The sequence below is a fragment of the Sorghum bicolor genome, chromosome 1, assembly GCF_000003195.3.
Source record: "Sorghum bicolor cultivar BTx623 chromosome 1, Sorghum_bicolor_NCBIv3, whole genome shotgun sequence".
Taxonomy (NCBI): Eukaryota; Viridiplantae; Streptophyta; class Magnoliopsida; order Poales; family Poaceae; genus Sorghum; species Sorghum bicolor.
The window spans coordinates 10,066,488-10,083,044 of NC_012870.2; the positions used below are offsets into that span (position 1 = coordinate 10,066,488).

The window sequence follows — 16,557 nt, forward strand, 5'->3', positions numbered from 1 at the left end:
ACAACATCCATTTGACTCACAGTCACAGGGCGGCTAATTGTTGACTTGTTATACTTACGCACAACTAACCTAGTACGCGGTGCGCCGCCCGCTAATTGCAGACAGTTGGGGCCTAACTTTGCATGGCTGTTAAGTTGTCGCATGTCTTTACAGGGAATCATCAAAGATCCAATAATCGATCGTTGACTCATAAAACACTACACCACCGACCCAGCACCGCTGAACGCGGGCGCGCGGTTACCGATTATATATAATCATATACTTGATCCCATTCTTTGGAGCGATATGTTTCTCTATCCTGATCCTTGAATGAATACGTACAATGTTTGCACAGGCAACTCACGCCTCTAATTATCTACTTGACAATCAATCATCACTCACATGTGCATATATCAACCATGTATACGCAGATTACTATGCTTGAAGCGAGATATACCAAGTGCCGCACTTTTAACTATGATCCTAAGCGATATTTCTATGTTTAGCATATGATGGAATGATTCAAAGCCTCTCTTAATTAGAGCTGGCTCCAAATTTTTGCACCCAACTATATGTGCAAGTCCATCTTGATTATTGAAAAGTCACGCGCAAGCATAAGATGAAATACTCTTATTACGACTATTCGTTTTAGAGGAGGACGAAAGAGTGGGTGAGGTTCAAATTACTACCGGAAACAAATCAAGGAGTTACGATTTGGATTGATGATCTTTTGATTTAAATTAATGAGGGGTAAAATGAAAGGAATAGAATAGTTGCACATACTTGTCTATTAGTACGAGAAAAAGAAGAAAGATCGACCACGGTGTATAGGCCCGCTGCCGCTAGTATCAGCCACCGCACTCTCATTGAGCCCGAGGTCGCTGAAAGCATATTGGTGCTGTGGGCCTCCCACGCCACCCACAGGACGAACTGATCGGGCGCACTACACCACGGCCCGATTGGCTGATGGGTCATGCGTATACTGGGGTAATAGTACGACGAAACTGACGAAAGGGATGCACATACAGCGGTATAGAAGTCGACAAGGCCTAGCCCTCACACACATATGAATTCGTGCGATTCAATCAGAAGCCAGGAACCTTGCACGATTTTGTGCGACTTCCGCACAAAAATATAAATTACTGCGTTGCGTGAACAAATATCGGCACCAAGGCACCAAAAGATATGCAAGCACATGAATACTCAGTACAAGAGTACAAGACCGACGTTGCTGAGCAACGAACAAAGCCAACATGAGTTCAGCTGTGGCCGTGTTACAGTTCAAAAGCTAAAAGAAAAACCAGACAAAGCACTACCGAGTTAATCCAGAGTTCGATCTTAATTATACAGATGTTTCACAGTTTCGCCGAACGGCCCAATACAGAGCACAAGCTTAGTTTCACTTACAACACACTAGCGCTACACATGGGTGGTGGAACGTGAAAGCCAAGAATGAATTGCCTGAAACAGCATACACCCATATGGCATTGGACACCTGATGGACTCCTGCGCCCAGATTGCATTGCATGCCTACCTCGGTACAAAGCTCATTCAGGTGAACGAGCGTTACCGCAGATATGGCTGCGCATACTGTGGAGCTACGAGTCCGGTTTCAAATGCCTATGCCTGTGGGCAGAAACTGCTGTTCTAGGATGCCAGAGCCAGAACGCTACTTCAAGCCCCGTTCTGTCGTAGCTGTAGTAAGTCAGGAGGGACATGGAGATGCTCGGAGTTACCATCTCCTAGGGCATGCAGAAGCAGGGTATAAGAAATGGAAATGCATGCACTCAAATCAGGTGGAGTATGAAGAGATTATGGAGCAACTGTACTACCTTTCTTAGGCTCAGCTCTACCATTGGGAGTACCATTGTCACTTTTCTTTGTGTTTAGGAAGCGTCCCCCATTTCCTCTTGCCCTCCTCATCGCGTGCTGATGACGAGACTCATGAAGGTATGGCTGCAACATCAAATGCAAGTTCTTAGCAAACTTTCAAGTTATATTCTTCACTTATGAGTATAACTCAACCACTCAAGGGCATCCGGAAATAACCAAGATACATAGTTTTCTAAGAACAAGCTGAAAGTCACTGATCCTCGATCTTGAAAAGTATAAGGGAAGTACAGAGGAGGCATGGTCATAATACTACTACACTAACCTTTCTGGCTTTGACCACCTTTTTCTCAAGTTCAGCCTTGGCACGTGACTGCCGTCGTCTTAAAATACCATGGTACTGCTTGGCATTTACATAAACAGGCTCCTCGGATACTTCAAGAGGTAATGGCATTCGAGATTGGGTTAGTCCAGGTAGCTGAAAATGAGCCTGCACAGACAAAGGTAAACGTAAGGCGCTTTATACATTAAAAAAAAAAAAGAGTACCACAACACAAGCAGAAGGGAATTGCTTTGAGTACAACAATTTGAATACAACTAAAGTACAATAAACAGTTCTCATCCATGTGACTATGTGAGCTTAACAGTTGGAATCTTGAGTTGTATTCAAATCATTGTGCGTGTAGCAGTCCTCTTTTTGTTTTTTCCAAGTTAATTCAGGCAGTTCCATTAAGCTTTGAACACAAAGAGGTATTGATATACATAATTACATAGATTGTATTTTTTCGCAAAAAAAATTACATAGATTGTATAAAGTAGAGATGAATTCATCTGTTCAGAGTGTTGTACTTGATCCAAAGACATCTGAGCACTACCATCTTCCATAGTTATGACAACCTTACTTTTTTCTTCTTTTGACACCTTTATTGGGACAAGCTGTAGTGTCAGTTCTTGTGCACATACACACACACACACACCCCCCCCACCCCCCCACCCCCAACATGCATACAACCAAACGTTTCTTCTTACCGTAGGTTACCATTTTTTAAAACCAAAAAAGCAACCCAACTATTTTCAATTCAACTTTGCTTCGATTTTCTGGATCATGTGCTGTAATTTTAATAGGAAGCATGGTCATAAGACTGACAATTGTTCAATACATCTCCACTCTCTGTAATTCTTTATCTCAGATTTCATATTTTGCTTAAGCATACTAGTAGCTAGTGCTGTTATTAGACCAGTGCTATTAAAATTTGCATAAAGGGGCCCCATGGTTTATAATGCTTAAATCAGCATAGAATAGTACCACAGCTTGACTTCCATAGGGAGCAACCATGCCTGAGTAGTAAGGATCTGGGTACTGATATGCTGCAGAAGCCTACACGAGGAAAGATATAAACATGAGACAGGAAACACGTTGCCTCACAAGTTCTCAGAAATGGAAACATAAACAGACAAGAAACAGAGTCCATAGAGAAAAGGGTACACACAATTGATTGGTTCAGTTCCAGCTGTGAGTATGGTGCCAAATACTCTGGCACCAAAGCAGGTATCTGCGATGTGGCATGGTTCTTTTCTTGACCAGAGCTTCCATCTGGAATTAAAGTAACATCAGTTCTTGATTTCTTTTGTTGGTAGCAAAAAGTTGGTTGGAGCTAAAAGGCTTTCTTATTATTGTTGTTAGGTAGCAAAAGATCTACTTTTGTTGCCAACGCAATGATTGATAATGAATCAAACTCTTCAAATCTAACACTATAGCATGTTTATCCAAGTAGAACGTGTACAGCTGTACTCACACCAATGTTTAAAACATTACGTAAGGAAGTAGCATTCTCCTCTCATCTGACATTACAGAGTGCAGCATTGTCAACAGAGGCAAACCAATACTATGAAAATTTCAAAACAAGGAGCATTAGCCAAAGAAAAGAGGGAGGGAGGGGGGGAGGGAGGGATGGATGGAGGGGAGGGGGCTATACCAAAGTTGGATTCAACAGCCTGAGCTGTTTATAACATCCTTTCAAGGCAGTCAAATGATTCTTGCAAGGAACCATTTAACCTGCTAATGGTGAGATATGATAATACAAAAACGGACACAGGAGCGATGCAAATCAGTTTTACAGAAGATTGCAGCTTGCTGGGAGCACATTCTCGTGGAGGTATACAAAGAGATAGTCATAAGTAGCTACTGTTGAAATTCTAACATCTTAACTGACCACTTTTTTGCATTTTTTGCATCAAAACAAACTCAATTATGTTGTTATCATACACATTTCTTTCTTTTTAGTCAATGCAATCAAGGTTCCACCAAGCTGCTGGAAAATTGATAAAAGGATGAAATACTTGGCCAAGCAGTGGAAGTTAGGATTAATTAGACAAGCAGGATGCACCAGAAACCTTTTTTCTGGTACAGAGTGGCAGGAGCTCTGCCGATCATTTTGATGGAGAAGGAAACAGTATAAAGCTTTACAAAAAGAAGCTGAGCACCAGGCTCGTGAGCCAAACTCCCAGGGAGGCAGGAACCCCAGAAACAAAGACAGAAACTCAAATTATAGACATTTAGATGCTTAAGCTATCTGCAAATGACTACTGTGATTACTTCTGCAGACATGAGTTCTCTAAGTCATGCAAGCATTTGATGCAAAAAGTTCTATAATAGGGCAATGCTATGGTACACTCTTTACTTCCTACGAGGTAATACCTCAAAAGAATCTGAGCCGTTGATTTTTTTTATTTTTACAATTAATTAGTTAACTTGAGAAAAGAGAAAAAGATTTCAGATCCTTAAATCAAGGGAGAGACATGAGTGGGCGCATGTCCTTTCCTTGTTTGTTCCATGACTGTGCAGCTCTCCATACATGTAATATTATTTTATTTGAAAAAATTAGACCAATGCAAAGAAAAACTAATACTACACGTGAATACGTGATAAAATTTATCACGCACCTTGTATTTTGTATTATTTTGTTTGACAAATTTAGACCAATGCCAAAAAAAAAAGCTAATACACGTAATAAAAGTTGCCATACACCTCGTATTTGGTATTATTTTGTTTGAAAAAATTGGCCAAAGCAAAGGACACGTATTTTCTTTTGTTCACTTTATAAAAAAGTCACACATTAAATCATGATGTCGTACACAACTTTGTCTACACCACGTTGTGTCACATTTAAAATAGTTATTGGTAACTTCTATCGTGCCAAAAAATATATCAGCACAAAACTTTCCAAAAAAAGTAGACAACATATTTGGACACTTCATTTTCTTCCAAAATTAAAAAAAAATTAAATATAGTTTAATTATTACCTCCTATGAAGTGATATGTGGTAAAAAACAATCAGATCGACGGTTCACAGTTATTTGGGTGTACCACAGCAAATGCCTCTATAATATTCAACTCTTCATTCAATTTTCATTTTCCTTTCATACAATTTTCAGGGGGTGTTTAGTTCCCCTTCTATTCCAAAAAAAATTGGGTTTTGGTTCATCATTTTGCAAAATGAAACTAAACACCATGCAAATTTTTTGGCAAAAAAGTAGTTATTTTCCATTTTGGATTTTGGCCTCAAGAGGCCAAAAAAAAAAGCCCAAAAGAGCCTCAAGAGGCCCTCATGAAGGCAATAAATTCTGCATTTTGGTTCTACTTGCATTTTGCATTCCATCATTCCAAAGTAGTTGGCATTTTGCATTTTTTTGGAACTAAACACCCCCCCTCAGTTAATATATGCACACTGGATAATGATTAGTTGATTAGTGAACACTTCAATGCAGAGGGAAAAAACATTTACACATAAAGATACGATAAAGAGAAACAGCCATCATCCTAGCACTGTCAATACTATACCATGCAAAAATACAGGACATTTAATACGGTGATAATCATTTGAATCCCATCATCCTTTTGCACAAGCTGCTCTAGTTGATTAAAGTACTTGCACAATATGTATACGATGGTATTTCACAAACTGCTCTAGTTGATTAAAGTACTTGCTTAATATCTATATAAGATGGTACTCCTTCAACAAGGAACTTTTTTTTTTGAGGTATTCAACAAGGAACTAGGCAAGTAGAACTATGAATATGATGATAAATAAACAATAGTACAATACTACATCAGCACAGCAGATAAGATACCCGTCCATGCTCCAGCTACAAAGATTTGGAATCAGAGAGCTGAGCAAGGTTTCAGACTTCTGGTGGTGCCAATACTGAGAACAAAACCATTTCTTCCCTACGAATCTTAAGGACCATAAGAAAAATAATGAACGAAACACCAGCCTTCAGCAAGGCCTGCATTCAGTGCCATTCGCCCATACTTTTGTATGCTATATAAGGAAACTGTCGTGCTATGAGCTTCCATTGGGCAATTGTAAATATAGAAAGATCTTCCAACGAATTCGAATCAAGATGCAGTACTGTATGCTAAAAGAAGCAACAACGCTGAACTAAGAAGAGGCACCAGTGCACCACTACAACAACTTCCTGCAATAACAGCTCAGCCATCTCTTTATTAACTAAAACAGGGGGAAAAAAGATAGCAGAGCCATACCTCTTGGTTCCCCAGATCTCCGTGAATCCTCGCTGCTCTCGTCACTCGCGGCTCCTTTAGCCGTGCCGCCACCACCACTACCACCTGCCGGGCTGCTCGACAGGCCAATCCCCACCCCACTCCCGGGCGCCACAACGGCTGGCGACACTGCACCGAGCACGGCCCCGGAGCTCGTCCACCACGGCTGCACGGCAGGGCCACCGGACGGCAGCGCGGCGGCGCCCTGCCCTCTGGGCTCCACCAGGTTCGTCCCGCCTGGCCGCGACTCCATGCTGCTCACGCTCGCCGCCGCCCTCTTGGCAGCGCCGCTCAGGCCGTGGCCGTCGCTGTTTCAGTGGCATCAGGAAGACGAGTGATGGAAAAGTCAAACCGAGCTGAACAGTGGCAGTACGTCACAAACGAGGATCGACAATGAAAAGCAGGATATGCTCGGGTGCAAAACAGGGTCGCGATCCCGACTCTGATCGGCGGCACGGAAAACTCCGCGACGCTCTGAATCTATCGCAGAACACATGCTCGCTGGATAGTCACGAATCACGGAGCAGAAGAACACTGGACACGAAACATCAGGGCCAATTCAACAACGAATAGAGCAAGGTTTCGCTGCGAGACTCGAGTTTCAGCTCTAGCTACCAAAATCACTCAGAACCATTTAAAAGCGCAGTCGGTAACAAAACGCCGATCGGAAGGGAAATTCGGAAAACCAAACACCATGTGACAAGCAGGGGCTGAAGAACACGAGAATCTCCCTCTACTCGACCAACGAAACCAAGCTGCAGGCCTTGCCGCAGAAATCAATCCTACATCAGAAATAATCACACACCCCATCAGTCCTACTCGAAATCAATCCTGCTGCTCAGCTCCGATGAGCACGACCCATCTCCCCCCGATCCAACCAGAATTCCCCAACCCACTAGCACTACAAGCTCCCTCCCAGCAACGGCTCGCTCCGTCGAAATTGGAGGCCGCCTTATCGGAACCCCGCCCGGCCCTGCCGCCCAAAAATGGAAACGAGGTCACGAGGCGGCGGCCGCATCAAACCCGAGGCAGAGCCGCAGAGGCGAAAAGAGGGCCAACCAACACCAAACCGCCAATCAGGAAGCAAGCAAGGGAATAAAAGGAAGCAAGCGAAGCGAGGGCGAACGGGAAGTCGGGAAGAGAGAGGCTCAGGCTCAGACGCCGCTGCTGATACTGACCAACCACTGGGCGCGAAGGAGCGGAGCCGGCGGCCAATAGGCGAGCGCGTCGTCTCCTTCCCTTGTTTCCTCTCTCTATCTCGCTCGCTCTCCCGCGCGCGCGTTCAGGGGCGGGGCTGGGGCGCGGGGAGGAGGATCCCAGGAGGCCGGCCAATCGGAGCACACGCTCTGCGCACGCAGAGGTCGTCGCCGTGGACGCGTAACCCTAGCGGCTAAGACGGGATTGGGCAGGGATTATTGTAGTGTCTCGGACAGGTGGACGACGGCCATGGATTATTATTGTTTGTACAAACAATAAAATAATCATTATTATAAGCATGGGTTAGTTTAACAGATAGACAGATTTTTTTTTTTGAGGGGCGTGGGATACGGTGGGGGGACGAGTGGACGGCCCGGATGCGGCGGGGAGAAGATTTGGCTTCGGATCGGATAGACGTGTGCGCGACAAAAGTGAAGTGGTCACCACGGACCCTTTTTTTTTTGGCACGGCGGCGTCAAGTGTGAAGTGACAGAGGGACGGGCCAGAGCTTGACGCTGGAGAGAAGTGGAGGGGGAGGGGACAGAGCAGGCGCTGTGGTTAACTTTCTTCCAAAGGATAATGCTAAACAAGAGCGAGGTGGGTAATCCCACCCGGGGTCTCCGGTAATGCGTGGCCGCGCGGCGTGTTTAGTGTCCATTTAATTAAGCTTGCTCTCTGCCAGATGGCGAGTTAGCGAGTTAATCACCATGGGAACCGTGCTCCTTCGGGCCACTTTTCTCCCATCTTCTTCTACAAATAATGGTACTTGAGATGATGATATTCTGATTAGCCAGCGCAGTTAGCTCGACTTTTTTATCGCCACTGCAAATGATGTCTTCCATGGTACGACTGCACTCCTACTTGAGTGTTGAGCCCATACGTTTGTTGGCTCTGTTGCACATAAAAAGTTTGGTGTTAAGGTAGTACGTACGGGTATATGTTAGCTAGGTACCGTAGTAGTCTGGGAGACTATCTGACGTGCATTACCTAGAATGAGACGTGATGGTTTTGTTGGCCCTTTTTTTTCTTTTTGTTTGGTGTGATTAGTAGGACTCCGGTGATTAGATCACTTTTTTAGTTAAGACTTGAAGCACATGAAAAAGGGAGCGCCCGTGATTTTTCTTTCTTTTTTATGCTCCTCGAGGATATTCTTTTCTTTTTTTTAAAGGACAATCCATCAAGGATATTCTTTTCTAGGAAAAGGAGATTATGCTTATTCGAGAAGCCTGGAAAAAGCACCGGAGCTCGGTTACATAGAGTGGAAAGTGCAGCCACATGTAAGGAGCACGTTCATCTTGTTGGATGGGTTACTCTTTGGACACAAAAATTTTATAGAAATTTAGTACATGGATCAGTTCATTTTTAAAAATGCGTGAACGTAAAAAATCTTGCATTCCAAATTGGGTCTTAACTTATATGGCCAAGAGAAAGTTAAAAATCTATCAATGATCGTGTCATGTGTTCTAATTCGTTATGAACTTAGTTTAGAACCATGTTAATTAACTCTTACGAGCATGTAAGAGAGTGATAAACCCCCAAAAAAACTTCATATTTTCAATCTGTTTTGAAATTGGACTCTGCATTGTATCTAGAGATGCTGCTCTAACTAGTTTTTCTATATTCCTATTAGATGGTTGTAAGCGATAAAGAAAAAAAAACTTAGTCTCTTTAATATTGAGGAAATGGTAACATAAATTAAATATATAGATGGATGCTACAGTTTGGACGTGGCAGACATGTTGAGATAGCCGAGTCACACAATGAGAGTTATATTAGTATTATTTTTTATAAAGTAATATTTAATCAAAAAATGTTCGATTTCTTATTTTCAAAAAGGCCGGTTTAGTAGCGCCTGAGAGTCTAAGTAGCTTTAGTTGTAATTTTTTTTACTTTAGCTTCTTTGTTTAGAAAAATGTTTAATAGAATAATATCTTCGAATTGGCTTGTGTACTTACTATAAAGGATGAAATATTGAAGTGTCTATAAGGCTATCAATGAAAGGTTTATTACTCAATTTTCAATATATCCATATTTTGAAAACTATGCAGAATCATTTCTATTGAAACTCTCTTTACTCCCATAAAACTCTTATAATCTCTCTATTCATTAATACAGTGCACATCAGTATATTTAATACCCATAAAACTCTATTGAAATCACGTTGAGATTGACCTAAGATCAGTCTTAATTGGGGTTTCATGTCCAAGTTTTCAACACACATATTTTGAGAACAATGCACAAGAGTTTTATCCCCATAAGGCGAGTCTCAATGGGGGTTTCATTAGAGTTGTATACACATTAAATATACTGATGTGACACTATAATAATAAAGAGAAAGATGATAAGAGTTTTATGGGAGCAGAGAGAGTTTTATCCTCATAAAAATCTTCTGCAGGTTGGAAAGTGGGCCATGAAACTCCCTCTAAGGATGGCCTAAAACTCTCTCTACTTCATGAAACTATTGTCATCTCTGTCTTTATAAATACGGTGCCACATCAGTGTATTTAATACTCATAAAACTTTGATAAAACCATAGTCTTAATGTGATTTTATCAAGTGTTCATAGGTATTAAATATGCTGATGTGGCATTATATTAATGAAGTGAGAAATGATAAAAATTTTATGAGAACAAAGATTTTTTATGGAAATAAAATTATTGTTCACTGTTTTCAAAATAAAATGGATTGGTAACTGTGACATAAAACCCATTAAAATTAGCCTATTATTCTTAAACAATTGCAATTCTCTGTAGCAGCGGCGGAGCTGTAACACCTCGGGTGCAGCCGTCTTCCTCGATCCGGATCTGCCGGGCGCTATTACCAGCGCTCGAAACAAAACGAGCCAGATTTGGGTAAACGCTGAAACGCCAAAAGAGGCAGGTCGACCGTCGACGGGGCCGGCCAAGCGCCCCGGCGGCACCCCCGGCCAGCTCATGGAAACGACGAAACGCCAGCGGGCCGCACGGGTCCCGCGCCTCCGTCGCAGCACTGTGCGGGTGCGGGGGGCGGGGCAGTACCGTCATTTTCTCCGTCGTTGCGTGTCCGCGGGCCCCGCGGTGCGCGCGTGCCGAGGACAGCGACAGCCCAGCGGACTGCCGGAGTGCGGACGGCGACGGACGTCCCCACCCACGCGTCCCTCGCGGTGCGGGGAACGGACGGGGACCATGCGGGCTGCGGGGGCGGGCGACGTGGCCGGCCCCGACGCGGCTGGTGGAGCGGGCGCGACGGCGACGGACGGGGCGGCCACGTGACGGCGCCGCGAACTCGGGCGTGGCCGCTGGCCGGTCGTCCCTCCTGGTCCTGGGCCTGGGTGCGGGTTAGGTGCCGCTGTCTCGTGGCGAGGCGGCAGCTCGGGTTTTGGGGAGCACAGCGCCTCCCGCGCCGGCGCGTGCCCTCGTGACGTGCTGCGCCGGCGATCCTCTCCAAGTAGAGGAGTATCCAAGTGGTGGTCGCTCGTGGGGGCTCCGCTGCATCGAGGAGTGGCCTGCACGCACGAATCATGCCCGAACAGCGAACAGGCATCGGTTTTGTTTTTGCAGAAACAACAAACGAGTACCGTGCCTGTCGCTGTGCGCGCTGGCGCTGCCATGCTCGGCTACTCATGATTTTGTTCCAGCCATTGACGCAGGCGTTTGGAACATGCTGCCTTGCCCTCGCCACCTCGCCTTTTGTGTCGGGAAATGGCAAGGCCTTTCCAAAAATTTTGTAAAATTTTTAGGATTTTCCGTCACATCGAATCTTTAGACGTATGCATTGAGTATTAAATATAGATAAAAATAAAAACTAATTACACAGTTTGGTCGGAATTGACGAAACAAATCTTTTGAGTCTAGTTAGTCTATAATTAGACAACATTTGTCAAATACAAACGAAAATACTACTATTTATATTTTGCAAATTTTTTTGAATTAAACAATACGACAAAGTACTACTCCACTCACCAAGATCTGCTCAATATACACCTAGGTCTTGTTTAGTTCACCCCGAAATTCAAAAACTTTTCGAGATTCTCCGTCACATCAAATTTTATGGTACATGTATGAAGCACTAAATATAGACAAGAATAAAAACTAATTGCATAGTTTGTCTGTAATTTACGGTACGAATCTTTTGAGCCTAGTTAGTCTATAGTTGGACAATAATTATCAAATGCAAACGAAAGTGCTACAGTGTCAAAATCCAAAATCTTTTCACAACTAAACAAGGCCCTAGTTCATTTGGCAATTTTTTTTGAATTTTAGGTACTATAACATTTTCGTTTATATGGTAATTATTATTTAAATATGGACTAACTAGGCTCAAAAGATTCGTCTTGTAAATTACAGGTAAATTGTGTAATTAGTTTTTATTTTCGTCTATATTTAATACTCTATGCATGTGTCACACGATTCGATGTGGCAGAGAATCTTAAAATTTTGTGGGAACTAGTTCGCGGAAATTTTTGGCTTTAGCTACTGTAGCACTTTCGTTTGTATTTGATAATTATTGTCCAATCATGGACTAACTAGACTCAGAAGATTCATCTTGCAAATTACAGGCAAACTGTATAACTAGTTTTTATTTTCATCTATATTTAAAGCTTCATACATACGTCCAAAGATTTGATCCGACATGAAATCTTGAAAATTTTAGGAGACTAAACCAAGCCTTAGATAATGAACAACTACTACTACATGAGTTTCGAAGTTTAGGGTTGGTTGGTGACTAAAACCTGCCACGCTAATGCCACAATTTATTGGACAACTATTTGGTTCACTATCACATCTATAGCACGCCAAACTTTCTTAACATCTTGCCCCATATGTCATAGACTTATTTTTATGTCAAACTTTACCATAAGTGTGGCTTTAATTGTAGTCATCATTTTTTTTAGCAGCCACAATTCGCCGAAGATTAAGCATGGTAAGTTTTGGTCACCAATTAAACAGGCCTTTAGTATTGGTCTCCCGCGGCTTTTGAGCCTTCAGAGTAGTTCATCATAAGTTCATGTAATTGTGGCAGCGGCTTTTTATTCCTGAGTTGGTATCCACTCACGGAGCTGGAAGGTTATCTAGTGAGATGCCACCCCTTTGACTTTTTTTTACGAGCACCCCTTTGACTTTATGATAGGGACCTTTATCAAATGAGGCAAAGAGCAGCCACTCCTACCTTTTTGTCGGATAATGGATATATACGGCGTAATGTATGTACATCCTTCGGGGTATCGGAAATGGACGCTTCGGATCGTGTGGGTGCAAGTACGCACGGTAGCTTTTCTCTAGACAATTGAAAACGTACATGAAGACGTGCATGCTCTCCAGCCTCTCCTCATCTCATCCTGTGCACAGAGCCGTTGACTGATGACTGAACCGCAAGATTTGGCTTAAATAAGCTTCCCTCCCACTAGAAGGAATGAGGAATGACCTTAGAACTGTCATCCAGTGGTATAGGAGTAGGTGCTAGTCGCAATTGGCTTAAGGCCTTGTTTAGTTGGACTAACTAGGCTTAAAAGATTAGTCTCATAAATTACAAGTAAACTATACAATTAATTATTTTTTATCTATATTTAATATTTCATGTATATGATATAAAATTCGATGTAATGAGAAATCTTGAAAAATTTTAAAACTAAACCAGCCTAAATAAAAGGGCGACGCCCTGTACCGAGCTACTACACTATCAGTTGACCGGCAAATGAAGTATATACTGAACCTTCTTTTTCACGTCCCTTTCTTTTCGGACATGTTTGGCATATATTACAACAGTTTTATAGACTGTTTTTTTTGCCAAACACTAATTTTCAAAACAATTTTATGGGTAAAGTTATTTTCTCCTCCTCTAATAAAAACATGAGTTGGACTAAGACTGAAAAAATAGCTTATTCTATTTTCATCTCACATAGTCATTTTATTCCTTAATTTATTATGTGAAGCTGTTTTACCAAACACTTGTTACAAAATAATTTAGCTTTAATAAGAAAGCTGCTTAAAGCTATTCTTTGCACAAAAAAAACTTATATGGTGAAGATGAGCTGTGCCAAACAGGACCTCCTGTTTGTTGCTACAGATTCATATATTTAGAAGGCCCAAATCTAGAGCTGCAAAGGCCCAGATCTGGAGCTGGAAAGAACGGGGACCATTGGGTTGGATAGCTAGCTCGGCAGCTTGTTGGGCCGGCAGGCTGGCCAGTTTAGGTGCTCTGTCGCTCATCAATTCGTCGGGACTCACGCCTTGTTTAGTTCAGGAAAGTGAAAACTTTTCGGTACTGTAGCACTTTCGTTTCTTTGTGCCAAATATTATCCAATTATAGACTAATTAGGATCAAAAGATTCGTCTCGTGATTTCCAGCTAAACGGTGTAATTAGTTTTTATTTTCGTCTATATTTAATGTTTCATGCATGTGTCACAAGATTCGATGTGACAAGGAATCTTGAAAACTTTTTGGTTTTCAGGGTGAACTAAACAAGGCCTCAGGCGTTCTCTCTCAAAAAAAAGGAAAAAAAAACGTCGGGCGTGCTTGGTTTTGTGGCATGAACGTGGCTCGTCTTGCTGGGCAAAGTCAGACTACCGTTTGGTACCTACTAGTGCGCACCTCGTATGCTCGGCACCTTGGTTGACGAACTGAAGGAGACTCTGCATCACGCATGCACATGGATCCTTGTTTACTTTATTTTTTTTTACAGAATATATATTATAGTATTTTTATTTGTATTTAACAAATATTATCTAATCATGAACTAATTAGACTCATAAAATTTATCTTTAAATTACAAATAAATTATGCAATTAGGTATTTTTATTTATATTTAATGCTCGAAACATTGAAAAATTTTGCAAATTTTTTTAGAAACTAAAAGGCCCAAACAGTTATGGCAAAACTTGGTTGGCTTTGACAGGCAAGGCAAGACGAGATTACGCCCTTCCCCAAGGGGCCAGGCACTCAATCAGAACTAAATCATCGTGCGGCAGTCATAGCATGAGCACATAGCGCAAGATAAATGAAGAGAAGGATAAACGCTAAAGAGATCGTCAAGTGTCGAGGTAAACCAGGCAAAGGAACCAAGGATGCCCTGCGTAAAAACACGCAGACAAATTTGTCCTTCGAAAGATCGGAACCACGGGCCACTGTCATCGCTTCTTTTTATGCAAATCCAACGGGTTCAAGCTGGACTAATCGACCACAACGGATCACGGGACGCCACTGCCGCCATCTCTCCCACGTCTCCCAGTCCCAGGTCCCAGCCCAGGCAAAGGCAGCCATCTCTGCTCTGGAGTCTGGACAAGAGGCAAGTAGGTCAGAACTTCGGATCCCAATCCCCGCCAGCAACACAACAGTCTGCATGGTGGGCGCGCAGCTCTGCGCGGCGCAGCCGCAAGACGACGCCGAGGCTACAATGACCGGTTGGTGTCACTCAGGTTCTAATTAGCAGGGCTCCTCTTCGATTTTATCTCTGGCTTCTTTAGAATAGTTTTATCAGACGTTTTATCAGAGCAACCGTCTTTTATGAAAAATAAAGAAGTTAGAGCTATTTAAAACGGGAATATATCAGGTGGAAATCATAATATAGGCCTTGTTTAGTTCCGAAAAGTGAAAACTTTTTGGAACTGTAGCACTTTCGTTTGTTTGTGACAAATATTATCCAATCATGCACTAACTAGGATCAAAAGATTCGTCTCGTGATTTTCAGCTAAACTGTGTAATTAGTTTTTGTTTTCGTCTATATTTAATGTTTCATGCATGAGCCACAAGATTCGATGTGACAGGGAATCTTGAAAACTTTTTGGTTTTTAGGGTGAACTAAACAAGGCCATACCCATGCAAACTACAGAAAAAAAATAGTTGAATTATATGACATCTCTTCTAGCTCCTAGCTCCTCTGAGAAGGCGACCCGCCCTGCCAAACACCCTACGCCTGCCTGCACCCACTGAAGTACTAGTGCTGAAGAGCTCTGAGCTCGACCGGTCAAAGCCGCTGCGCGTGCCCGCCGCGGTCCCGCGCGCACAGCGCCGAGCCGAAACGACGCGCACCCGCCTGCCCGCGTCCGTGCTGCTGCTGCGCTCTGCCGCTCTGGCTAGCGCCGAAACGACGCTCTGCCGCTCTGCCGCTTGTTTAGTTCGCAAAATTTTTTGTTTTTGGTACTACAGTATTTCGTTTTTATTTGACAAACATTGTCCAATCACGGAGTAACTAGGCTCAAAAGATTCATCTCACAAATTACAGGTAAAATGTGCAGTTAGTTTTTATTTTTGTCTATATTTAATGCTCCATGCATGCGACCAAAGATTCGATGTGACGAAGAATCTTGAAAATTGTTGCGAACTCAACTGTGCCGCCTCACGGTCACGGGTCACGGCCCAACCACCACCCCACCTCGCAGTCAAGGCACTCGCCTCGCCTAGCATGCCTCCCTCCTTTGCCCCTTTCAAACGCGAACGCGAGCGGTTTCCCAGGCGACGGAGGGGACGAAAGGGACGCCACGTCGTTTCAAAAAAGAATCATGGCATGCGAGGCAACGGTCGCCTGTACTATGGCCTTACTCCAAAATCCAAAAAGTTTTCAAAATTTCCTGTCACATCGAATCTTGCGGCACATGCATGAAGCATTAAATATAGACGAAAACAAAAACTAATTACACAGTTTGACTGTAAATCACGAGATGAATCTTTTAATCCTAGTTAGTATATGATTGGACAATATTTACCACAAACAAACGAAAGTGCTACAGTTTCGAAAACTTTTCAGATTTTCGGAACTAAACAAGGCTTATTTCGGTACTGTAACACTTTCGTTTGTTTGTAACAAATATTATTTAATCATGGACTAACTAGGATTAAAAGATTCGTCTCGTGATTTATAGCTAAATTGTATAATTAGTTTTTGTTTTCGTCTATATTTAATGTTTTATGCATGTATCACAAGATTCGATGTGACGAGAAATCTTGAAAACTTTTTAGTTTTCAGGGTTAACTAAACAAGGCCTATAGCTATAACCTTCCTTCCTCCGGGA

General features: G+C 42.7%; 2 protein-coding genes across 3 annotated transcripts; both read right to left on the reverse strand.

Moving 5' to 3' along the window:
• Nucleotides 1,132-7,778, reverse strand: LOC110430629 (nuclear transcription factor Y subunit A-1-like). Of its 2 annotated transcripts, XM_021448468.1 has the most exons (7): nucleotides 7,552-7,778; nucleotides 6,356-6,681; nucleotides 3,300-3,403; nucleotides 3,116-3,187; nucleotides 2,135-2,299; nucleotides 1,812-1,935; nucleotides 1,132-1,721 (listed from the first exon to the last, which is right to left on the reverse strand). In XM_021448468.1, the coding sequence occupies exons 2-7, from the start codon at nucleotides 6,624-6,626 to the stop codon at nucleotides 1,654-1,656; spliced, it is 804 nt and encodes a 267-aa protein (XP_021304143.1). In that variant the 5' UTR covers nucleotides 6,627-6,681; nucleotides 7,552-7,778; the 3' UTR covers nucleotides 1,132-1,653. The 2 variants fall into 2 exon arrangements, with proteins under 2 accessions (XP_021304143.1, XP_021304146.1); XM_021448471.1 differs by lacking the exon at nucleotides 7,552-7,778 and having other exon boundaries at nucleotides 6,356-7,542.
• LOC110436251 (skin secretory protein xP2-like) lies at nucleotides 10,590-11,159 on the reverse strand. Its single transcript, XM_021462789.1, has 2 exons — nucleotides 11,127-11,159; nucleotides 10,590-11,054 (listed from the first exon to the last, which is right to left on the reverse strand). Exons 1-2 carry the CDS (start codon nucleotides 11,157-11,159, stop codon nucleotides 10,590-10,592), a joined length of 498 nt encoding a protein of 165 aa, XP_021318464.1.